This window comes from Amblyomma maculatum, chromosome 1 (genome assembly GCF_055883805.1).
Source record: "Amblyomma maculatum isolate TAMU_Amacu chromosome 1, ASM5588380v1, whole genome shotgun sequence".
NCBI classification, from domain to species: Eukaryota; Metazoa; Arthropoda; class Arachnida; order Ixodida; family Ixodidae; genus Amblyomma; species Amblyomma maculatum.
In genome coordinates this window covers 221,504,887-221,530,614 of record NC_139344.1, presented here as the reverse complement: position 1 = coordinate 221,530,614, position 25,728 = coordinate 221,504,887, and the positions used below count along the sequence as shown (strand labels likewise).

Genomic DNA, 25,728 nt, shown 5'->3' with positions numbered 1-25,728 from the left:
TTAGCGATTACCTTAGTAAATACCTTATACGTAACAGACAGTAAGCTGATTGGTCTGTAATTTTTAAGGTCCTTAGAGTCCCCTTTCTTATGAATGAGGATAATGTTTGCATTCTTCGATGGTTCCGGTACCATCGATGACACCAGGCACTGCGTATACAGGGTGACCAGTTTTTCTAGTACGATATCCCCCCCGTCCTTTAGCAAATCTGTAGTTATTTGATCCTCTCCAGCTGACTTCCCCCTTTTCATAATTTCTAATGCTTTCTTGACCTCGTCCTTCGTCACTGGTGGAACGTCTGACTGTTTTTCCCTGCCGCTAATCTCGTTACGGTCCTGACTACTTTGGCTACTGTAGAGATCTGTATAGAACTCCTCGGCTACTTTGATTATCTTGTCCATATTCGTGATGACATTGCCCGTCTAGTCCCTTATCGCATACATCTGGTTTTTGCTTATGCCCAATTTCTCCTTTACTGCTTTAAGGCTTCCCCCGTTCTTTACAGCATGCTCAATTTTCTCCATGTTATACTTCCTTATATCGACCACCTTGAGCTTATTGATTAGCTTTGATATCTCGGCCAATTCGATCTGGTCTGTTGGATTGGAAGCTTTCATACTCTGGCGTTTCTTAATCAAGTCTTTCATCTCCTTAGACAGCTTACCGGTATCCTAACTATCCTACCGCCTACTTCTACCGGACACTCAGTAATGATATCTCTGAAATTATTGTTCATTGCTTCTAGGGTAATGTCACCATCCTCGGTTAGAGCTGAATATCTATTCTGTAGCGAGATCCTGAATTCTTCCGCCCTCCCCATAGCGGGTTTAGTACAAACGCTGTAGAAAAGTTCTACCGAGAACTTTTCGCAGTGCATGCGCCCGTTTTTATGTAGTCCGATGCTGAAAGCAATCAGCAGCAACCGCGATGACGACTGGTGGTCGACAAAAAAGACGTACCGAAAATAAATATAAATTTCACTTGCCAGACAGTAATTAGACATTTTTTTGCTTAGAGTAATGTCCTTTTCACTTTCACACTCAAGGCTGTTACAGCACAATAATGCACACCTCGTCAACGAAAATTTTTGTGGGCACTATCATCGCTTCATTCACAGATTCCAAACACTGTGGCGTCATCTAGTGGCAAAACCTGAAAGCATCCTCTCGCGGTACGAAAGGAGGGCTGGTTTTTATTTAAGGACGCAGTGTAGAGGGCTCAAAATATAAATAATGACAAGCGCTCCTAGAGAAATAAGAACAGTGTGCAGTTAGGAAAGTCAGCGACATTTTGCTGACATGTAGTCACGTGGGGTACTACACCGAAAGAAATGGGGTTTCTCTGCTAGATAGCCCCTCAGTTGTTTTTATGCGATTTTGAATGGCAAATTAAAATTGTAAAGCCTCTTTTCTTTGAAACTGTAGTGCTTGATCTGTATTAAATGAGGCAAGGTCTTTTCATCTCCACCATAATCTCATGGCATATTTTGGCCAGTGTTCTCTCCCTTTAAGCTGTCCTGTGGTCTATATTTCCCTGTCTACGATAGCTTGCACGAGAACCAGTACAATGCAGAAAGTAATCAACAAAAATGGAGCATTTTAATTGCATATTTACTATATGTCTAGCGCTTAGTTTCGCGAATTTGTTTTAGCAAATGTTTTTTGCTTTCATATATTTTTCCTCCCTCTCAACTCATTCCTTTTTTCCTTCCATGCCCTTTCCTTCCATGCTCTTCTGCTACTTTCCTTCTCCTTCTGGGCAGTTTCCTTTGTCCTTCCTCCAGCCAGTCGTTTCCTTTTTTTCGCCATCCTTCGCTTTTCCATCCTGCTTTAAACAAGTAGTCGAGCGACTGGCTGCCAGCTGCCACCTGTTACCTTTCCCCGTCCTAACTTAATTTTGTGGCAGAGGACTTGAAAGTATGGTTTAAGAGGCAATAAAAATTGTAACAAAAACAAAAAGAAAGCTAGCATTCAAGTCGAGATTTGAAGCAGGACGCTCTTTCGACGAAAGATAAAAATAGGCATATTACAATCCATACATGCCTGACAGAGAGGAAAACATGCATGTGTATTAGAATTCGTAGATTGCTTGTGCCGTGCTGTAATAAAGTTTTCAATTCTCATACCTGTGTCGCTATACCAGCAGCTGCGTGCGTGAGCACCGCGCACGTGGACAGAGCGATCAGTGTGAATCTGCCATCCTTTCCTTTATCGCCGACAAAATGGCAACAGCCTCACCAGAAAGATAGTTAAAGCTTTTTAAAAGTCTTCTGCGTAATATAAGTGCCTGCAGCATTGTCAAGCCCCGGTAATTGTTCTAGAGTTTTCAGGCTTTTCGTGTTGTTGATTATTATTATTATTTTTTTTTTTTCAGGTTTTTCCTCCTTTTCGACTCCCGCTTCATTCATTCCTATTCTTCTCCCATACCCGTTCCATCCTTCTCCACCGCTCAATTCCCCACACCTTTCCTTTTTCTTTTTTTTTTTGCTCAGGCAGTCCCGCTTGGAGCGTTCAAGGCTGGCTTAGTGTGAAGCTGTACCACACGAGGGGGGGGGGGGGGGGGGGGGGGGGTGTTCACCACAAATGCTTTTTTTGTAATTTTCTACTTTTTTACTGTTTTTTTTATCACTTCTTCACTTTTTGCTCAACCTTTCTCAACTGCAAACGCATCTCCTTCCATCACCTTCCATTTCTAGTGTTTCCAGCCCAGAAATAAACACCCAACAGACAGCCAGGGCTCGTCCGTGTCTCAGCGTCTTGTGCAGAGTGCCTCCTGCATTGTTTATGTTCTGCTACATCACTCCTGCTGGCTGTAACTGCCACCATTTCGCTGCGCAGGTCCCGATTACGTTCCCACGGCCGCCTCTGTCAAGCATGCGCCCTGCCCAGGCGGCCACGCCTATTCTGACAAAAATCCTCTCGCGCGCACTCGTGGCGCTGCCTGTTCGCAGCGAGTGCTGCCCTTTGAGTTTCTGCACGGTGCCCATAGGCTGCCAGGCATACAAAACATGTGGCCATTTCTGTACCCGTGCACTGTAGCACAATGGCACATGCTGCCTTGTCATAAGCTCATAAGATGAACCCACAGTAAGCACCAAATGGCTTACCCTCAAGTTTGCAGAGTTTCCAACTTCAGCCAAAAGGTCCATGACATTAAACTCCCGACGCTCAGTATTGGAAGCTGAAGGAAGAAGGGAGCCGCCAGGGCACATGATATTCCGTATGTACTCTGGGTGAGGGTGGTGGTTGTTGTAGAAAACAGACAGCTCTGCAGCAGCCAGGGCCAGTTCCAAGGAGAGGCTCTTGATAACGTTGAGCGGGGGTCCAAAGGAATGCAGTGGGAAAATGTAGCCCTTTGATGTCTCTTGTGTATATCCGAGCTGCTTGAGAATAGTCTTCGTGCCCTGAAACAAAGAAGCCAGTGGCAACTAAACCAAAACACGCAGCTATTGATTGCATAGCCGCAAACCAAATGGTATGTAGTGCAACAAAATTTATAGAGGGCATCCATGGGGCAAGGATCATACCAAGTTGATTAAGCTGACCACCAAAAACACAGTTAAAATCCGGTATGCAGTACCATACTGTAGCCATCATCTTTGCACCAGCATGACAGATGACCAGACTAGGTTTAAAAATAAAAGCACTGTGGAAAAAAAAAAGAAAGAAATCCTTTCCATGTAGACTGCAGGTCTCCGATTCACTTACACCGGCTGCCTCAATTCAAGGTGTGCAGCACTGTCGTCCTCATTTTGCCGGTGCCGCGCGCACTGTCTGCACTTCTCGTTTTGTCAAGGTACAGACTAGTTCTGCACGAGTTTTCATCCATCATGCAATTGCTCCAGAGGAAGTGCAGAAAAAATGCAGCATGGCATACGTTCCACCCAGCCAAAAGCAAACACTGTGTATCCTTCTGCAAGGCTTTGTAAAGTCTGTCTACTACAGAACCTTGAAGTTTTGCCAGTAACGGACATGAATTATAACAATATGTTGCATGCTGGTTAATGATTAACATTTTTCTAGTGGTCAGGACTGGTGTTATGTAGTTATGACCATATGTAGCAGTGGCCAAATACAGTGTCGTCGCATTGCCCTTTTGTTCTTTTTGTTCACTGACGTGTTTTACCTGGAAGTATTCAGTGTGAACAAACAAACAGAATGAAGTTTCGCATCAGTACCATGCAACACAAAAAAATATGCCTTTAAGGGTATGACAAGTGTTAATGGCTCCCTTCTGTGGCTCCCCTTACAGACCCTTGGTCACGAGCATGCACGGTGCTACTCAATCACTGACCCTTTGTACCTACTATATTTCATACATATTCTTCAGCATACAGTTGTAAAGTCCCACATTTTGTGAAAAACCACCCGATATAAACGTAAATAAAGACCCATTTTCTCAAGCCGTATAGACATAACTACAGTGCCCAGAAGTAAAATGTTTGACTCCGGTACGAATGGTCGCAGGTTCAATTCTTATCTCCCCATCCTGCCTCAAAGGGGTTTCCTGAGTTATTAGCTCCTGCCAAATTAGCCATGTCATGTGGTCTCAAAAACGTCACACAACCTGCTGACCGATCAGTGCTTGGTCGTGTCAGCTGCCAATACCACCTGCCAAAGGAATGCCTGTGACTTTTTGCTCACAGTGCCGACACCAGATTTTCAGGAGAATTGGGCTTTTAACACTGTTACATTAATAGTGTCTGCAATATTTATGCAAAATGTTCGCAATGTAAGAATGAAAGTTTAACTCTATCATCACAATGCATTTCGAGCTCTTGGATGCCTATTTCTGGCTTGAGCAGCATCACCATCAGCGTAAAGCCGCGTTCAGACTATGTGCGCAACATACGTATCGTTCATAAGGATCGTAATTTTAAGCGCCTCCTAAAGTTCGCACGCAAACCAGCTAGCAGGCGACATCATTAAACACTCCTATGCTACTGCAGTGTCTCGGCTAGCCGGTATTATTGGTGTTGTGTCGGTGATTGTGTCTACCTGCAGCTTGATCATGTGCAGCGCGGAGCTGTGGAATTATCAGCCTCTCATAAAAAAGTTCATCGGAGGCCGATTCTCTACTGCTAGTGGCTGAAATCGCACAGAAAGAAATGTAAAACGATGCCTGGCTGCAAACTGCCAGTACACTCAGTCAAAGCAGTAAGTGGTTTTTCAATCTCTTTTTTTCATGTGCGAACAAGCTCTCAACAAGCAAGTGCTTCTCTTAGTTTAGAAAAGCGAGGTTACGAAGGCGGGGGATGCCCACTCCATCCCAGTGCATTCTCGCAGCCCATCGGCTCCATTGAGAAGTGAGGGAAGAGTTGGCCTGCAGCGAAAGGCCGACGCGGAGTGACGCTGCGGTCGGGCCACAGAACGGAGCTGGTGCGGACTCATCGAAATCTGAAAGAAGCTCACCGTAAAAGAGAAAAAGAAAACAGCGTCTTCTGAGGGGGGAACGAGGTTCCGCGGACGTTTCCGTGTCTGTTGCACGCACCCCGGCTCATTGTTTGGACTCAGTAGTACGAACTTTTGAGTCACCGCCCCAAACCGTCTCCAAGATCGCTCCGGAGCACTAGTAAACTGGATATCGCAAGCAGGGATGTAGGCGGACTGCACGCCGGAACTACGTGCGAGCGGAGGTTGTTGAAAAAAAAAAAAAAAAAAAAAAGATGCTGCCTCGCTCCTTTGACTGAGTGTTATGAGGTCGCGGCATCAGCGTGAGTGTGCAAGACCACTCTCGGACCATGCGGACAGGCATGCGCTATCGAAAAAGATTTGATAAACAAAAATTCTTCTCATCCGTCTGCGTAGGTAGAGCGCACACACAATGATAAGCTCATTTTGACCTATCAGCCACTTGCTAACCGGCGCCATGTTGAGAAATGCGAGACCCAGTTGGCCCAGAGTGGTGATTGGCTAGTATCTTACCGAACGGCCCAATGTAAACATGCGCGGTCGCAAGCTACGTAAATGGGAGTTCCAGCAGATATGCGTACCGCAATAAATATGACACGACAGATACGATCGTAGTCTGAACACGGCTTCAGGTCAGTTCAGTTCAGTCGTGTCCGACTCTTCGTGACCCTATGGACCATATCACGCCACGCTTTCCGGTCTTTCACTATCTTCCTAACATCACATAACTTCATCGGCTTAACCGGTAGGCAACTACTATCGCAGTTTGCACTGGCCAATCTGAGGCCCCTTCGGACAGTTTGGCGAACAGCAGCATGGTGCTCCTGAGAGACCCCTTAATGCTACTACTTCCTACACTTAAATGTGAAGATTAAGTGTCCCCCTTCCCCCATCCCCCCAAACTCTGTTGCATGTTCAGAAAAATATCCAGTAGAGTAATGCAAAAAATAGAGTGAACGAAAAAGGCCCCAGAACAAGCGGATTCAAACTACCACTTTTTGCATTCAAAAACACAGTGCCAATATACTGTGCCACAGACTACCAAGAAGTAGCTCATTTATTTGCGCTCTAATTCGTTATCACACATTTCTTCAATTTGTCACTAGCTGTTGCTGCCAAACTGGAAGCTGTGTAAATCATGCTGTAATTTGTATTCATAAAATTTCTTCACCTGGCCACTAGGTGATTGTGCTCAACCAGAAGCACTGTGGACTGTGGGGCTGCATACCATTGACAAAACAAATGTATGCTTCTCGCTCATGCTGGTGACGATAGAAGCGCCAGGTTTTTTGCGACATAAATTGCTGCACTCAAATTTTATGCTACCAAGTATCGTAATCAGAGTGTCAATTTTGTAGCGAGAGCTACATTGGCCACAGTCTCGCCCTTTCACTGTGCCTGTCCGGTGCCTATCTGTTCCTGTCCGAAGAGCGGCAAAGAAAGAAGAAGAAATCGTGGAAGGCGGTAGCTGGCAGCTGACACGGCCGAACAATAACTGGACATAGGGCTTCCTGACATTACGTTTGGCAGGAGGAGGGTGATATCACAATCAGCCTGCCAAAACCCTTGCATTCATGTCATCCTTAGGCCACACAGGCACGTTCATATGGCTCGGTTAAAGCGGGCTTTATATGTTGGCTGGTAGCTTACGCTATCATGTCGTTGTGAAGTTGGGAGTAAAAACAGTAAGATAGAGGTGCTGTAGTGGACAGCTTCAGACCACCGTGCGATAGAGGCTTTCGCCTCCTTGCACTTAAGTGGTCAAATGTGCCCCCTATGGCATAAATAAAGCTGAAACCATAGAGTAAACTAGTATGTGCAAAAGCCATGTCTTCACTTTCAAGCCGCACCTAAGCGTAGCCATGCAGATAGCTCTTGCGTAACTCCAGGTTTAACCACAAGCTAAACCACAGCTAATTTTTGTTTTGCTCAAATTCACAAGTAAATCAACATTTCAAACATTCAACCTACATATTAGCCCACTGCCAATGCAGCTAGCAGTCTCCAAAGAAATTAAGAACTTTATTCCTGATTTCTTTCCTGCAGCAAATGCTCAATTAAAATGCAAAGCATTAATTAAAAGAAAACAAAAGCTATAATGGCACCAGGTATTTGCCTAGGCAAAAGAGACTGTATCCCTGAAAGTTCTGAGAACACACGACCATCAATGTTGCGACTGGCTTGCCAATCCACATTTCTGCACCAAAAGCTGCAATCTTTGGCATGCTGGCAGCAGGAAAGCAATAAAAATATGGCGGCTTTCCTATTTCGTTGACATACAAAAAGCTATGTAGCAGTGCTCCCGAGTTTTCTTTTTGCCACGATGCTCTCAGAAAAGCACCCGAAAGTGCTTGCTACGCACCGCCAGCAGCCCGATGCGCGAATCTGCCTCATGAGTTCTCAGTCGATATCATGGAACGGCCACAGCGCACCGTCGACTGTGTGAAAACCACCAATTTTTCACAGAAAATTACAACAGCATTGGAATGCACCAATAAAGTACTAACGAAAGAGCCCCCAAGTGGTTCTGTGCTAATGATCCTTCTGAGAATATATTATGCGGCGGCACAACAGCATGGTGTCGATTTCGAGAAAATTGCTAATACACCAGTCCACTTTTAGATCAGCTAACCACTGCTGATACTCTTTCACGTTCGCCGTTAGCTCGTACGAAAGTGGAAAGCTGTTTACCTGTCTCAGAGGTAACCGCTTACTCGAAAGCTTGTTTACTGGGTTTAGAAACAGGCGACGATTTCTTGAAAAGAGTAAAAGAAGGTCAAATAGGGGGGTTCATTTCGTCGCTTGGGAGCTCGGTGTCTGGACTGCTTTCTCTGGCAGCGTTCCGGCGCGGGTGCAACGGCGCCCCCCCTGCCTGGGCTAACACGACATGGTGTCAGAAGTGGCCGTCTACGACATGAGGTCAGATGGTCAAGAATCTTCGCACTGAGCCAGGCACCTTCCATCCACGATGTCGAAGACGCCTTCAATGCGGCTGCATGGACTGCAGCAACCGCCACCGCTGGACTTTGACCGCACGTCAGAGTGGCCGGCGTGGATCGAACATTTCGACGACTTCCGATATGCAACGGGACTCAACGAATGCTCCGGGGAGGCTCAGGTACGAACGCTGTTGTACACAATGGGGGGTTCATTTCGTCGCTTGGGAGCTCGGTGTCTGGACTGCTTTCTCTGGCAGCGTTCTGGCGCGGGTGCAACGGCGCCCCCCCTGCCTGGGCTAACACGACAGAGATCACGCCAATGCACATTCATCGCTAGAACCAAAGGCGACAGATGTGCAAAACCGATGTCACCACCTTGGAAGACAGCGAGTGGCATGGGGCATTCAACCTTTGAACTCAGGAGCATTCTCTCATTGCCCCAGACATATGGTTTAACAAATATGCATGCCACCTCAGTTCATTTCAGGAGTGCCGAGGGTCACTGCTGGTCTCAAATATTTCAAATTGCCATCAGTGATCACTGCAAACAGTGCCTTATCAAAAGATACCCTGGGGACCCAGACCCCATACCCTGCACTCCCATCCTTCAGAACATGCACGTACTGGCAACAAATAAAACGCAAATAGAACCAGATTTTCGAAGCTCTGTGTATAAACAAAATAGGACTAAACTGTGTCAACACTCCATTTGTGTATCTATTTGAAAAAGAGTTCAGTTCAGTCGTTCAGTCGTGTCCGACTCTTCGTGACTCTATGGACCATGTCAAGCCACGCTTTCCGGTCTCTCACTATCTTCCTAACATCACATAACTTCATCTGCAGTGCCACAAGGATGCCATCTAACCATCGCGTTCGCTGCCTACCCCTTCTCCGGCGACTCTCAACTTTTCCCAACATCAAATCTTTCTCCGGCGACTCCTCTCCTCTCATCAGATGACCAAAGTAGCTGAGCTTTAACTTTAGAATTTGGCCCTCCAATGAGCAGTCCGGATTTATGGTTGACAATATCGACTGATTTGATCTTCTGGCAGTCCAAGGGTGACTGGCCATAGGGTTTTCTTAGCAGGAAATACTGGAGTGGGTTGCCATTACCTTCTCCAGTGAATCACATTTTGTCAGAACTCTCTGCCGTGACCTGTCTATCTTGGGTGGCCCTACACAGCAGAGCTCACGACTTCGAGTTTCGCAAGCCCCTCCGCCACGACAAGGCAGTGATCCATGAAGGGGTGAGTAATCATACCTAAAGTGCGGCACCCCCCTGCACACATGTGATGGCCAGCACTTTGAGAGCTTATATATGACATGTTGTTTCAATAAACGGCAGTTGAAGACTAGCCCCTATTTGGTTCATATGTGTTCCTTCCGTCCCTTGAGTCTTAAGAAGCGCTAGTCAATATGATTTCAAATGCTTTCCAACTTGCCCGAGCTTCCGCCTTATCCATTTGACACAATAATCATAATATCAGGCCAGTCAATCAATAACTTCTGTTCGAATATGAACGAATCAAGTTATTTAAATAAAATGCTGTATGACTGGCTAAAGAGTTCACTAGCTCCCCTCCACAGTGCTTTACAGCTGGTTTTCCGGATACGCTCGATTAATTGGACTTTTTAGTGGCACCGCAATATGCTTCATACAACTAACGTATATGAGTTTGACAATCTCCTGCCGAAGCCGCATCAAGTCCGATGGCAAATCCGCACTTTCTAAAACAGTTCGAGATTGTGTCTGAAGTTACACTATCCCACGACATGGCTAGAAAGTGCAACGCATCTAAGAGACTGATCTGCAAGTTTGCTTCTTTACGGTCAATTTTCGCCAGCAGGCGCCTCACTAGAAGTCCTTTGAAATGATGCTTCACATTTCTAATTATCCCAGCGTCCAGTGGCTGAAGATGGCTGGTAGTGTTCGCCGGCAGGAACCCGACTTTCACGTTATTGAATGTCATTTCCTTTGGGTGGCCAGAGCACTGGTCCACGAAAAGCAAAATTTTCCGGTTTCTTGACGCCATTTTCCGATCAAGGCTTGTCAAGAACTCGCGGAAAAAATCTCCAGTCATCCACGCCTTTCGGTTACCTTTGTAAAAGACAGGCAAACGCTCCGCCGATCGGAAACACCTCGGTTTCTTCGACTTACCGATGACGGTAAGCTGGAGTTTCTCGAATCCATCCGAGTTGCAGCAAAAGGGTACTGTTACTCTCTCCTTGCATTTCTGGCCGCCCTGGCATGCCTGGTTTTTTACGCACAAACTTCTTTCCGGTTGAAGGTTGAAAAAGAGGCCCACCTCGTCGGCATTAAATATGTCGCGTAGCGCGTACTCCGAAATCAGCACCGGCAGCGTGTTCAGCCACTCATCTACAGATGACTGGTCTAGTTTCTTGCCTTCACCTGAGACAACCCGGTAGACAAGTCCGTGCCGCTCCTTAAACCAGTGCAGCCATCCCCCAGACGCTTGAAAATTTTCAATTCCAAGCGAAAGCGTGACGGTGTCGGCTTTTTCACGTAGCACCTTGCCGTCCACGTTGACGCCGGCCGCTGTCACTTCACGGAACCAAGTCAGCAGAACCTCTTCCAGCATGACATGGGTCGCTGTTTTAGCCTGCTTCACGTTTGCACCGAAGTGCTGCACATTCTTCAAGATGACATCTCGCTGCCCAACAATGGTGCAGAGCGTCGACACGTTTTTTCTTAAGGTTTTCGTCAACCCTCTTCAGCACTTCAAGCTTTTCCTTAAAAGAAAGGGCGTTACGCTTCCGCGACATTTTGGCAGCAGCGAACGCTTGCGTCTTTCTAACATTTGGACACTTCACGTCACAGCGAACGACAGAAAGAAGCAGCGAACGGAGAACTACTGCAGCGGCAGCCAGCGTCACAGGCCGCCTGGGAACAGCCGGCGAGACAACTTTTCGATAGACCAATGAGCTGCCAGCGAATGAGCGACGTACACGACGGGGCACGTGCCTCGCCTAGGCCGGTTTGCGTCGGTTTGCTACGAAATGGAGGTGGGGGTGGGGTGGCTAGTGGGATGAGGGGGGATGGAGAGGAGAGGCAGCGGCCGCGGTGGGTACCCTCTCCCCCTGTGAGCTCTTGCGTTGAGCTGCTCGGTGGCTTTGTGCATTTGTACAACCTTCGTTCGTATCATTCGCGGCGGGGGGGTGAAGAGTTAGCGGCGGCCGCGTCGGTTATGTTACCCTCTTGAGGCCAGCCGCGCCGGCCCGCTCGCATGCGCGACTGGTTTGCACGTTCGGATCAACCGCAACGGGTTCAGAAACTCTTTGTATCACCCCGAATCAACGTATTCTATACAATGTAGTCCGTTCAAAGCATTCTTAAAATTCGTATCACCCTGAAATTCCTACCAGCCGTAATCGTGTCATCGAGATTCTACTGTAGGTGTTAAAACTCCGTCCATTGGCGTAACCAGATTTGTTTGGTGCTCCCCATGCTTTTTTGAACTTGGATAGATGGCACCAAACTACTGAATCTTTTGAACTCGCCTTGCTGCGGCAGTCATACTGCAGGTGTTGCAGCACCGTTCATTGCCATGGTGTATAAGTGAGCTCTTTTTTAAGTGCAGCAAAGTGCAGAAGGATTGAAAATGCTGTAAACACTCGAGTGATTTTATGCTTCTTTGTGTTTTACTTGCTGGGACTGCATGAATGGGCTGAACAGCAGTGAGAATGCAGCCCCGTGGCCCTCTTGAGCTTGTTAACCTTCAGTGAAAGGACTTTTTTTTTCATTCATTCGCAAGACTGCTGAGAGCACGCTTAACTACAGCCTCACTTAACGATAAATGGTTCGCCTCTGCCCACATACTGCAACATTCCAGCCTACACCAGCGTTCAAACATTATGAAAGGGTGTCTAGCAAACCACTCTTTTCGAAATCCCCGACTTTTCCAGGTTTTCCCTGATTATTTCAGGTCAAATTCCCTGACGAGTGAAGAGGCTAAAAAATGTAGCTGCTGATGATAATAAGCATAAACGAATAATTCCCAACAAAAAGTAATTTATTAATCATGTTCTGCAGTTTGCAATAGCGAAAGGCTGTTATTAGTGTTAATGGCGGGTAAAAACATCGCAAGTTTACTAAAAGTTAAAAGCGCACTGATGCCAGCCTCAGCAGAGCTCTTTGATAGAACCAGTTGCGAAATTTCCTATAGGCCCCATGTATCAAAAAACAACGGTTTTGATTGGTCAAAGTTCGGGTGTATACAGGGTGCCTCAATGTGAGCTAGGCACCCTAGGTCACGGCCGGTCTCGAGGGAGAACGCGCTTCTCTTAGCGCGCTCTTAGCGAAAATTTTTAAAGATGACAGCCATAGAGTTAATTAAGTGGAGACGCGAGTCTTAGAACAGTCGAAAATGGTCAAAAATCCATTTTGAGTAAAACTCATTTTCAGAACGTATATCTTTTCGAGCACCTGCACTCAAATTATTAACACTGAATTCGGTCAGGAAGGGCGATAAAATCGGCTTTCAAAACGTCACGGAAGCCACGAAATGCCCCCCGAAAAGAGGAATTGTGGTCTAAATTCCCACGCGCGCCGCAGGCATTGCAGCCGGTGATAGCCATCTTGGGCTTGGTATAAAGTGTAGTTTAAAACTGCTTTCTTTGTGTGCAATTTGCGCTATCTCAATGGCTTCACTCAAGCGGACTGGCTGCGCACGCCGGCTTTCCGAATGCCGTTGACAGTCTCTGATTAGCCGGAGCGCTTTTCAAGCACACCGTTTCGAGTCTCTCATTGGCTGGCGTGATCGCTGCGTCATTTTTTTTTTCTTGCTGTTTTGATTTCGCCGCCATGGCCACTGCTTCATGCGCGCCTCCGTTTGCGCTCGTGTTAAAGGCACAATATCTGTCACTCACAGAATCCACTATCCTCACGGTAGACAAGGGGGGAATTATGATGAACGTTTCACGGTCCGGGGCGTGGCACAATTGGTAAAGCGCTCAGCTGGGGATCCAAGGGATGGAGATTCGATTCCCGGTGGAGACAAGGTTTATTTATTTCATCATCATCATCATATTCAGCCTGACTATACCCACTGTAAGGCGAAGGCCTCTCCCATATTTCTCCACTTAACCCGGTTCTGTGCTAGCTGCATCCACTTGACCCCTGTGAACTTCTTAACCTCATCCGCCCACCTAACTTTCTGCCGCCCCCTGCTACGCTTTCCTTCCCTTGGAATCCAGTTTGTTACCCTAAGCGACCATCGATTATCCTCTCTTCGCACTACATGTCCTGCCCATGCCCATTTCTTCTTCTTAATTTTCACTAGTATGTCGGTAACGTGAGTTATTTCTCTGACCCACTCTGCACGCTTCCTATCTCTTAATGTTACCCCTAGCATTTTTCGTTCCATAGCCCTCTAGGTTGTCCTCAACTTAAGTAGAACTCTCTTGGTTAGCGTCCACGTTTCAGCCCCATTTATTTATTTTTAACTATCTCCCACGAAAGTGCGACACCCTCTGCCAACAGCCTCTGCCGACAGCTCCTGCTGACGATGATGCATTAAAGGCTTTCGCCTCAATATTTTCAGTGTTTTCTCTGTGCCCGCTGGACCTTCATTTTCAACTTTCCCCTCACTATTCCTCAATGTTACTGATTTGATTTTGCATGAAGGGGTATTGAACATGCTGCTTAGACTAAATGTTAAATCTTCTCTGGGACCTGATGGTATACCAGGCGCATTCCTTCGCCGTTTTGCTGAAACACTGTGCAAGTTTCTCATTTTAATATTTCGAGCTTCCATTAGAACTTCATCCATACCTGATGACTAAAGACTGCACGTGTGGTGCTTGTCCCAAAGAGGGGTGACCCACTTCTTTTTTCTACCTACTGCCACATATCTATATTATGTCCTTCTTGTGAATTAATCGAGCATATCGTAGCTAACCTCATTTCAAAATTTCTTCAAGATAATATCATTTTATCGTAGCACCAGCATGGCTTGAGGAAAGGGTTTTCTACGATTACGCAGTTAGTCACCTTATTTCACTTGCTTGCTTCCGTCGTGGATAGGACCAGCCAGGTAGACTTAATTTTCTTGAATTACAGCAAGTCGTTCGACCTACTACCGCATAACAAACTAATTGAGAAACTTCAAATTATAGGATTGCCTGATTTTCTTGTTGCCTGAGTATAGATGTATTTAATGCAACGCAAACAATATGTTACAATTAACGGAGAAGATTCTTGTGCTCTTCCGGTCACATCTGGTGTCCCTCAGGGCAATGTCCTTGGGCCGCTGCTATTTTTTATATATTGTAACAATATTGTCGATGTAGTTAATGAGCCTGTGCAGATCTGCATGTATGCAAATGACTGCATTATGTTTAGTGAGATCCGATAAGGTGACGATCCGGCAGTACTAAACAGGACCCTTAACAATATCCGCACATGGTGTTGAACAAGGGGTATGAAACTAAACTCTGAAAAGACAGTCTTACTACGTATTACAAGAAAACTTAATCCACTAAAATGCTCCTTTTTTTTACTCTTTTTTCACAAGGCTGCTATGCGCATGCGTGTCTCTCCCCTGGTTTAAAACAAACTACCAGCCCCCGCTACGTATGCGCAGCTCTTGGCCTCCGCGATCTGCGCAGTTGAAGCTGACCTCGGGGGCCATGCTCAGTTCATATTCGCGACAGGCGTACGTGACAGATGGCGGTAGCTGTCAAGAACACATATCACCATTTTGCAGGTGGCTGCGTCCGATAAGGACGTTTTCAGCCTGTAGCAGACGAATTTTCAACTACTCCCAGAGGGCACCACATTTTGTGAAAAAGACGGATTGCTGAAGTTAACGAATATAAATATCTTGGTGTGACATTAACTTAAGCTGGAACATACACATCTCTATCACTTGCTCATCTGCCTTTCGAAAACTTTACTTGTTGCACCATAAGCTAAAAGACGCACCCCTCTAAGTTAAAAGATTAGCATATGAAACCTTTATAAGGACTCAATTCGAGTATGTCTGTCTTGTATGGGACTTATATACTATCACCAACATAAACGCACTAGAACGAGTCCAAAGGAAAGCTGTCTGATTCATGTTTTCACAGTACAGTCAAACTGTCTCTGTCTCTGCACTAATGTAATCTAATTCAATACCTACCCTTCAGTCCCCGAGAAAAAATTTCTTTGATTGTAATTTTTATATCTATTATTTAGCCATACACATGGAATAAATTGTTCACCATACCCTATACTATCGAACACCAGACAAACCCAACACTCCCACCCCCTTTCTCTGACCCCGCACTTTGCTAAGGCTAGCTTATTTCAACACTTTCTTTTCGCAGACCATCAGTGATTGGAACAGCTTGCCAGCCGCCTGCCTACAGTCTCTTGACCTGATAAATGACCATGTTTAACATTTTTCATGCTCTGCCATTATCATTTTCATTTCGTGCTGCTTGTGCTTAGTTTTGTTCGCATTTTGGTATTACTGCTCACTTGTAATAATTTGTTTTTAATCCACTCCTTCTTAGGCGTCACGGCCTGCAGTATGTAATAAATAAATAAATAAAATAAATATTCTACCCTGGTATTGCTAGGCATGAAAAAGGTTGGCTTAAACAAACAGAAGCCAAAATTGCAAGACAAAAATTTCCATTTTTCTCCCTACATGTATTCTTAAGCAAACAATGCAAATATCTAGGCTAACAGCAAAAGCAAGGCTATCATTTGGAGACCTGAACATATCACTGATACACATACCGCCTTTCTCATCAATAAACCGAACTTACATCCATCCTTGTCCACTTCTGCGGAGCACCTGCCTTCATAAAGGGGATCTTGTTCCAGTGCTTGTAACGTTCTTTTGTAGGCTTCAACATCTCTTTGGCATACTTTGCAAGGATTCTCAAGCAATCTGAGATTTCCATCAAACTCATGCCATTCTGAAAAAAACAATTGCAAAACAGAATGCTTCAACAGCTACAAGATTTCCCTCATATGTCACTGATCCATGCAAGCTGCATGAAAAATTCACAGGGTACAGATAAGGATGTCTACTACAGAATATTCCACGATAATACCCATGACTGCACAGGTGCTGCATAATTTATTATAGCTTTCATACAGAAGGCAACTTTTTCCACATTTTTACCATTATCAAAATTCAATCTTTTCAATCTTTTCCAGCTGCTGCCATCAACTGACAAAGGCAGATTTTATAATAATAATTATAACTATTTATTTATAAATCTGTACAAGTTCAGTACCACCAACAAGGTTTGCCTAAGTCATGAGAGTGGCTTGTCACACAAAACCTGACAGTCAACAGCAAGACTTGGCCACAAACTAAGACTGCTGTAGAGGAAAGAAAAATAATTAAAATTGGCAATTCAATGTACAAACAGTGAAGTGCAAGGTCCATCACAAATAATAAACCACAGTGAAGATTTACAATGACAGCAAACACAGCCCATAACCAGAAAATGTATAATGTTTAAGGCTTTTGTAAATTTAACTGAACGTTCAGGAACAAAGTTACGAGGGGAGAGCATTAAACATATTGTTACAGGGATGTACTTAATGTAACAGCACTGCGATGGGCTGAACTTGACGCTGAGACTTCAGTAGCCGTGCAGTGCTCACTCTGTCAGCATCGTCCTCTTTTTCAATGCTTTGTCGTGCCCGCGTTCCTCGGTCGTCGTCTTCGTCAGTGAGCACATCACTTTGGTCCCCGCGTTTCCAGGTAACGCTACCCCCACCCCCCCTCGGCAAAAGGCAACGTCCCGGTGCGTATTAGGCGTGCGATGTGGAGGGGGAGTAATATGGCTTTAGGCGGGCGACATGTACGATTTCGGAAGTGGGTGTAGCAGTATGTGCCTTTGGGTGGAGCGGTGAAATCTCATAGGTCACGTCGGTCACTGGGCGTAGTACACGGTAAGGACCTGTGTAGTGGGGCAGAAGTTTTTGATACAACCCCACACGACGGCATGGAAGCCAGAGCAACACCAGAGATCTGGGAGGATAGTGCACATCGCGGTGGTGAGCGTCGTAGCGGCGTTTTTGAGCTTCTTGAGAGATGGTGAGATTGTGACGAGCAATCTGGCGAGCAGCGTCGGCTCGGGCGATGGTATCGCGGGCATAGGTTGTGACGGGGCCAGCAGCGGGAAGCAAAGTGTCGAAAGGCAGTAAGGGGTCTCTTCCAAAGAGAAGATAGAATGGAGAGTACCCAGCAGTGTCATGACGTGAAGAGTTATATGCAAAGGTGACAAATGGCAGACTAATATCCCAGTCGCGATGACTGTCGGATACGTACATTGCAAGCATGTCGGTGAGTGTGCGGTTAAGACGCTCCGTAAGGCCGTTCGTCTGAGGGTGATACGCAGTGGTGAACTTGTGCCGACCGGAGCAAGAACGAAGTATTTCCTCAACAACTCGGGAAAGGAAACAGCGGCCACGGTCGGTAAGTAGTTGACGGGGAGCACCATGGTGAAGTATAACGTCGTGCAAAAGGAAGTCAGCAACGTCTGTGGCGCAGCTGGTTGGAATGGCGCGAGTGATCACGTACCGCGTGGCATAATCGGTGGCCACAGCGATCCATTTGTTTCCTGACAAGGACTCGGGGAAGGGCCCGAGGAGGTCAAGGCCAACACGAGAAAATGGCTCAGTCGGGATAGCAATCGGCTGCAGGTGTCCAGGTGGTAGCACAGGGGGTTTCTTCCGGCGTTGACAGAGGTCGCAAGCGGCTACATAACGCTGGACAGAGTGGTAGAGTCCAGGCCAGAAGAAACGCCGGCGCACGCGGTCGTATGTGCGTGAGAGGCCAAGATGACCAGCTGTAGGGGCGTCGTGCATTTGTTCGAGAACGGCAGAGCGTAGGTGTTGGGGAACGACCAGCAAGTGCTCAGCGCCATCAGGTCGCATGTTGCGGCGGTATAGCGTATTCCCATGAAGGAAGAACAGGGCGAGGGAAGAGTCACGGCTGTGTGTGCAGAGGCAGTCGATAAGAGAACTGAGGGTTGGGTCCAACCGCTGTTCGTCGGCTATGTGGGAAAAGTCCGATATAGAAAAGACACAGGGGTCCGACTCATGGTCAGTAGAGGAAGGGGGATCGACGGGATAACGAGACAGACAGTCTGCATCCTGGTGAAGCCGACCGGATTTGTCATTCCCAGAACATTCCCAAAATAGCATCAGGCATATGTACCAAACTTGGTACATGTATGAGGAATGAAAAAAGTTAGTTGTGGCTTAGCTCTGGTTAACTCTAGTTGAATTGCTAAAGCAACAGCAGAAGCTTCTTTTGCCTGCTACATTATTCCCCTATCATGCCCTATCAGTGTAGGGTGCTATATTATTGGGGACACTCAAGCCCATCCTTTAAGGATATAATGCGAGAGCGTAAGCAACCAGCCCACATATAAAGTCATGCTTCAACCAAGCCGTACGAACATGCCTGCGTGTCGTAGGGGTTACGAGAATGCAAACGGTTCTGGCAGGCTGATTCTGATATCGCCCTCCCATATGAAAGGAGCGACCCAAGTTGGCAGCTCCTGCCCGTGGCATATGGGTAACGTGAATTCAAATATCATGGCAGGCTGATTTTTTATGAAGAGACCGTATATATGGCTCTTCACGCCTCTTCATGGCGCCTGTTCACGGCGTAGCTGCGGCCACACGAGGTCTCGCTTTGGCTGTCGTAGTATTGCTTTCGCAATAAAACGCAGGTGTACGACAGAGGTCGACAATTCACAGCAGTTAATTTTAAATGTTTAGCGCCGGAAATATCCGAGCACAAACGTTTCCATAAAACACAACTGGAGATAAGGCATTCTTAGCCACTGAACAAGGTGAACATTTGGCAGAGCACATACATCATAGACAACACTTTTCAACATGCATTTTAAAGAACATGTCGATACCAGATACCAGAAGAGTGCACAAAACTTTCAGTTTCGTATAGGAGTATAGTGTATATTGTTACGAACAAGGAAGAAGCAGGCAGTGGTGTGGGCAGGAGCGCTCTCGCTAGGCCCGCCGCGTTTCATTAAATATCTCACAGTCATCGACCATCTTCTCTTTACAGAACTGAAGAGCGCAAACAGAAGACAATCCACAGAGAAGAGAACACAAGGACAGGCGCTATGTTAAGAAAGATGACGAAGGTGTTCATCTTGTGTCCCATATTCTTGATTGCAAGTGTGCACCGCGATTTGATGAGACGACGAATCTTGGCAGAAGCAAAGATGAACAAGCGCGGTTGGCACTTGAAGCCTTTCATATCAAGAAAAAAGGTGATAACTGTATTAGCGATACTTCTATCTCTTTGTACGAAGCCGAATATAAGTTCCTGTGTGCACGACGTTATTAACTTGGATCAAATGACTTGCCAGATCCTTGTCTGCTTGCACAAGTGTGGTCTCAGCTCTATATATGCGTTGTTGCCATGAAGAATAAAGTAGTTGTTAGTTAGCGCCTGTCCTTGTGTTCTCTTCTTCTTCTCTGTGGATTGTCTTTTGTTTGCGCTCTTCAGTTCCGTAGAAAATCATGAACCAACTAGGCCCAACGAAAGTTTTCTCTCTTTTCATGTATTCATCAGTTTGCCACCCCGTAACACTTTGGTTGAAGGTGCGGAGTATGTCATCATCACTCGTCATCCTGGCCCGCAGCTTCAGCGCCCTGTGTCTGCTTGCACCATCCGCAGCGGGTTCCATGGAGCACATCGTTTGGCTGTCCCCAGCCTGCCGGACGCAACGCGACCTTGCCACTCTTCTGCCCTGTCCCCCGCCCCAACCACAAGACACAGCAAAGGAGAAACCAAATGATTCTACCGACCAAAGACGCCACCCACACGACCACAGGACACTATTGAGAGGCCCGATTGACATGATGACCCCACTGCCAAGACGCTGACCAGAAGAACCCACCAACCCAAGGCAACACCACATATAAGAAAATCCCTCTGCCCATGCTATGCGGTGCATATCTGGCTTTGGCTATCGGCTCTTGGCGACCTGTGGCCAAAAAGCATCCTGGACCAGGATTCATCGGAGAATCATCATGGCAGCAAGCCGTTGTTTTCTTCCTGTTCTCCATCCAGTAACGCCCATAGTCATGCCATGGATCTCATCGACATAGACAAACTTCCTCATCCACAACTGGGATGATCACTCGATGGCCCCGGGTAATGTTACGGACGAGGAAGAAACGGGCAGTGGCGTGGGCAGGAGCGCTCGTACTAGACCCGCTGTGTTTCATTAAATCATCTCGCAGTCATCGACCATCTTTCCTCTGTTCTCCTGTGTTCATCGGTCTGCCGCCCCGTAACAATATTAAGGAATAGACCAACAGTTTCCTGAAAGACAAGGGTGAAAAAAAGTAACAAGTTGCAACAGACAGCATTATTATTTTGGCACAGATGTAGGAAGAGTGAGTGGACCAAAGAAGATCAGAATCAAACCATGTGCCTAAATACTTTATCAAGTCGGAAGAACTGATATGAAGGCAAGAACAATTTATGCATCGAGAAAAAAGTTAAGCGAGAAAATGTGACCTTCTTCAGCGGGCTGCAAAAACAAACAAGTTTTGATTTGGAATGATTAACGCCAATCGGGTTTGCATCGAAACGCCATCAACTTTACTATTGCCTGCTGAAGCACTATAAATGTGTTCGAGAACTTTACATGAGTAGCTACAACAACAGTATCATCTGCATACTGAAACAGTTTGCAAAAGGATAGGGCACTACACGTGCCACATATGCACACATTAAAAAGCAAGAAAGAGTATGGAACCTTGTGGAACACCAGCCTTGAGGAAACTCTAGAATTATGAACATTTAAAATGAAGATGAGCTGTAAACAATTCCTAAAATTGTTTTGCAAGTCGAAAGAAAGAAAGGACCCTGAAAACCTAAAATATAAATTTCACTGAGTAATGTGGCAGGCCATGCCAAATGCTTTTGCAACACCAAAAAAAAGAGCACATATAAGATTTATTTTTAACGAGGAAAATAAATGGCCTCTCAGTTCTTCTAATAAACTTGTATGCACCTTGGTTTTAAAACACACATAAGCATTCAGATGTGGCGCCAAAACAATTTGATCCACAAATAATACAAGAACTCAAGTATATTGGGAATGATAATGCAGGCAACATTCGATTTCTTTCAGCCAGTCTAAGAGCCAAGAATTACTACTGTTTTTGTCGTAACTGAAGAAACTAGCCATGGCTTTTGCTCACAATTACATTCAGTGCTAGCAAAGCCGAAAATCCCATGAGCCATTTTCACGACCTACAGGGGCACCTCAATTCATCCAACAAATATAGTGGCGCTGCGAAGACCAGGTGCTGGACTGAGCCTTGGTAGAATTGCACTTGTTTTAAACTTAACAATAAACTAGCGTGTTTATCAATAGTGGGAGCCTTGCATGCATCAGTCTCTTTTTCCCAACTCTCTAAAGGCACCAGAAGCCATGCAAACAAAAGGACACTAGCTGAGACAAGTTGCGCAACAGTAGCCCTTTCTGAAATTTCGAGCAGGCCGCATTAATGAATGCTACGAGCCGCAACAAAAACACTCTTATTACAGCACAAGCTACAGGCCTTGTGCAACCATCTGTCGGCATTTTAACTATCCAGTATGAAAGCAAAGCGGCAGCCAGACAGCTCAGTTTGGATAGATTTCAAACCTATAACATCGATGATAAAGTTTCTTGTACCACAGGAAAAGAACAGAAACAGAAGTGCAATTTTCAATTTTTCATTTCACGCATTATTAATAAACGAGACCCAGCAATTGTCACATGGTGGCCTTCCACCACAAAAAAAGGCTATCGCGCGACAAACCACCGGCATAAAAAAAAATTAAATATGTCAACTGTGGTCGCTGGAGCTTAATTGAGAAAATTCTGCCTCTTCATCTTTCATTTTACTCAACTTTATTAGCTACATTCTACTTCAAATATTATTTAAGTTTCAAACTGTAAACACAGGTCGAAAGTATGACAATTGAAATCCCCTTTCCATGCAGCAAGTAACTGCACCTTGCCCTCTCAGCATATTGGTTATTATTAGTTGATGGAAGGCAGGTATCAATGAAAGCCTGCTACAATTAATCCAATTGATCATATCCTTACATTCCCCCTAGTGAATGACTTCATCAAGCCATGGTATGCAGCATAAATCAAGCAAGAAAAAAATTAAAAAATCAGAATAAAATAATTTAAAATGAAACCACTTTTTCACCCCTTGCTCTCCATGGATAATAAAGTACCACACCCCCAGGCACGCACGCCGTAATAAGGCCAATACAGACACAGTCACGCACAAATCTGTGCTTGGTTTGGTTTGTGAAGTTTAGCGTCCCAAAGCAAATCAGGCTATGAGAGACGCCATAGTGGAGGACTCCGGAAATTTCGACCACCTGGGGTTCTTTGACATGCACTGACATCGTACAGTACACGAGTGCCTTGCTTTTCCCCTCCATCGAAAAGTGGCCGCCAAGATCCCGCATCCTTGGGCAGAGTAGTCGAGCGCCGTAACCACTGCACCACCCCGGCGGGGCACAAATCTGTGCTTGCAATTTACCCGTTACAGTGAAACTCAGCGAAAGTTACTAAAAAATAGCACCTCGTATTTAAATAGGCAACCCTAGTTTGAAGAAACAGTCATTTATATCCTCAACGCCTCATGTAAACTGATTTGGCATGATCATGCAAGCATTCCACTGTAGTGTGGAAAGTAGCTACCTCCCATTATCACTGTGTACTGCTGGCACCAGAAACCTCATGTAACGACACTGAGCAGCTCATCTACCCTGTTATAGTGGAAACATGCATGTAACAGTGCCCCTAAGGTACATTCTTACAGAAAACTCTTCCAACAATGCTTAAATGTGCTGGAAAACCCTTTATGCAATGGGGCAAAATACTGTACCTCATGCATTGATCTTAGACATGCTCGTGGCACTGCTATAATGTGGCATCTACATTTCATGAAAAACAACTCACTAGCCAAACCAACTTCAATGAACAGGGCTGGCACCAGTAACCATGCAAACAAAAAGAACACTAACTGAGACAAGTTGCACAGTAGTAGCACTTTCTGAACTTTCGAGCGGACCGCATTGATGAGTGCTACAAACCGCACACACTTGTTATAGCAAAAGCTGTAGACCTCGTGCAACGATCTCTCACCACCAGGTGTGAGACATGGCATCAAGACGTCACCAAATGCTTTGAAACACCTCTCAGATGCTGCACGTACATGGGGGGCAACAGTCTGCAAACATGCGGCAGGTTGGACAAGGACAGCACATGCCCATGTAGTGCCCAAAAATGCGCTCCCTGAAACAATCCGCCAGTCTAAGCCTACATATTTCAAAGATAAAACTGATGTTTACACATTGCTGTGTAATTCTGGAAACTAGGGGACTGCAGTATAGCCTGTGTGCACTGTATAAACTTTGAGTCTGGATTGGTACCATAGACTGAGGCACCAGTGTCAAATCACACCTTTGTAGATGTGTAGATGTTATGTTTGTGTTATAACACAAAACAAGACGTGCCTTTGTCAGTGATACAAATCATAAGGAAAAGAAAGGTGCAGTAACAGTATTACAGTTGGGACACTAACATGAATATGACAGATTTTAAGAAATTGGCCACATTCACAACCCTAATGCACCTTGCAATTCACACGAGTGTAAATGTAATTCTAACGTGAGAAGTTCAAATCTCTATGATATACACCTTCTTTCATAGTTTGTACATGGTTTACACCAGCAGCTACTTTCATCAAAGAAAGTGGTGAAAGTGGCCAGCAGCACTTCAGGTAAAGCAAACAAAAAATCAGTTTGAAGCACCTTTGTTATGTTTCAAAGCAAAAGCATAATTTCAAGATATGAAAGACCTTCAATACTTCAATACTCAGATATCTCTTGACTATAAGTAGATGAGCTTCCAGCAGTTTGTAAGGCAGGTAACTGGCAAAGATAGACACGAAATGCCAGATAAAAAGAAAAAAAAAGAGGGAGCATTTCGGCTGCATGCAACAGTACCATCCCATCTGCTCCGTTTTCTGCACTGTAATGACAGGCACCTGTCATCATTTTTGCCACAGGTGCTTGTCACCACTTAGCTCAATACTGGCAATTTGAAAAGTCACTTATGTCTAACAATGTCGCACATCCTCCTACAATGTGAAGTACAGTGAAGCACGTGTGAAGCCATTCAACTGCTGAACTCATTAAGGCATTCTATCTAAACCAATTCAGCAGCTGAACATAGTCGACACACTACAACAAATGCCGCTTCAAAGAAATATTTCCAATACCCGCCAGCTCGCCACAAAGTTATGAAACAAATTTCTCAGCACAACGAATCTTTTTTGGAGCGTGTTACCATTTCAACGAAATATTTACTTGGTGAAGCTGGCTTTAAAAATGCATCTGACAATAAAATAAGCATATCACCACCCATCTGTGCACTTCTGAAGGTCTATGCTGCTTTGTTTCACTAAAACTTTCACTGGAATCAATATGTGCTCCTACTAGCCCGCTCATTCACACACACATAAAAGGCCGCCGCCATTTGGTGGTGATGACAATTGGGCTGTCTGTCTTGGAACAAGGTGCTGGTGGAAGCTCTCATTTGCTTCTGAGCCAGAGCTGGGATCAATCCACATCTTGTAACACCACAATCTGCACTAAATGTGACTCATGTGATGTGACTCGCAGTTTTATTGGCGCCCATGACGGTGATGCTGCAATGCAACTGCCCACTGAGCGCGAAAATCACACCGTAGCGTTCATGACAGAAAAAAGAAAGAAGCAGAAGCAGCTGACCGGCTTCTTTGTAAATAAATGATGTGTTTGGACTCTGTAAACCAATCTGAGAGTGTTTTTGGGCTGATTACGCCTCAACAAAATTTTTTGTGCACCCCGTCAGTTTCGTTGTAGCAAGGTTCAACCGAAGCTTCCCATGTCCTTGGTGTTAAAAATGCACAGTATAAAAACTGCACCCATACAGTAAGGCACAAGAGAGAACGGAAAGGTGGAATGTGCACAAGCCAAATCAAGGCCAAGCCCGAGCTCAAATGGGGGATACGAAGCAATAGGGAAGAATGACAAGGTTCTTCGATAGCACATGACACATTGCATGTGAGAAATGGCTCATAAAAGCCAAAGGCATTAGCCGAAAGATATTAGCTAGAAGCTGAGGCTCGAAATGAACTGAAAATACAAAGGCACAACATTTGGAATGAGCTGGCAAAGAATGTGACAAGGGCACCTGGCACTAAAAATTCTAATGCTCTAAAGGCTCACCAGAAGCTGTACGCATGGCAGAAAAAAAGAGCAGCACAGAAAATGCAATTATCCCATGTGTAAGGGCTT

General features: G+C 45.5%; 1 protein-coding gene across 1 annotated transcript in view; it reads right to left on the bottom strand.

Annotated features, from left to right (window-relative positions):
* Positions 1–25,728, bottom strand: part of LOC146205683 (uncharacterized) — a 53,312-nt gene that overhangs the window by 20,350 nt on the left and 7,234 nt on the right. Inside the window, exons 3-4 of the mRNA XM_084590346.1 lie at positions 16,127–16,279; positions 3,107–3,403 (exon numbers count right to left, since the gene is read on the bottom strand). Of these exons, the coding sequence (XP_084446472.1) occupies positions 3,107–3,403; positions 16,127–16,279 (450 nt within the window). The remainder of the gene's footprint in view (positions 1–3,106; positions 3,404–16,126; positions 16,280–25,728) is intronic.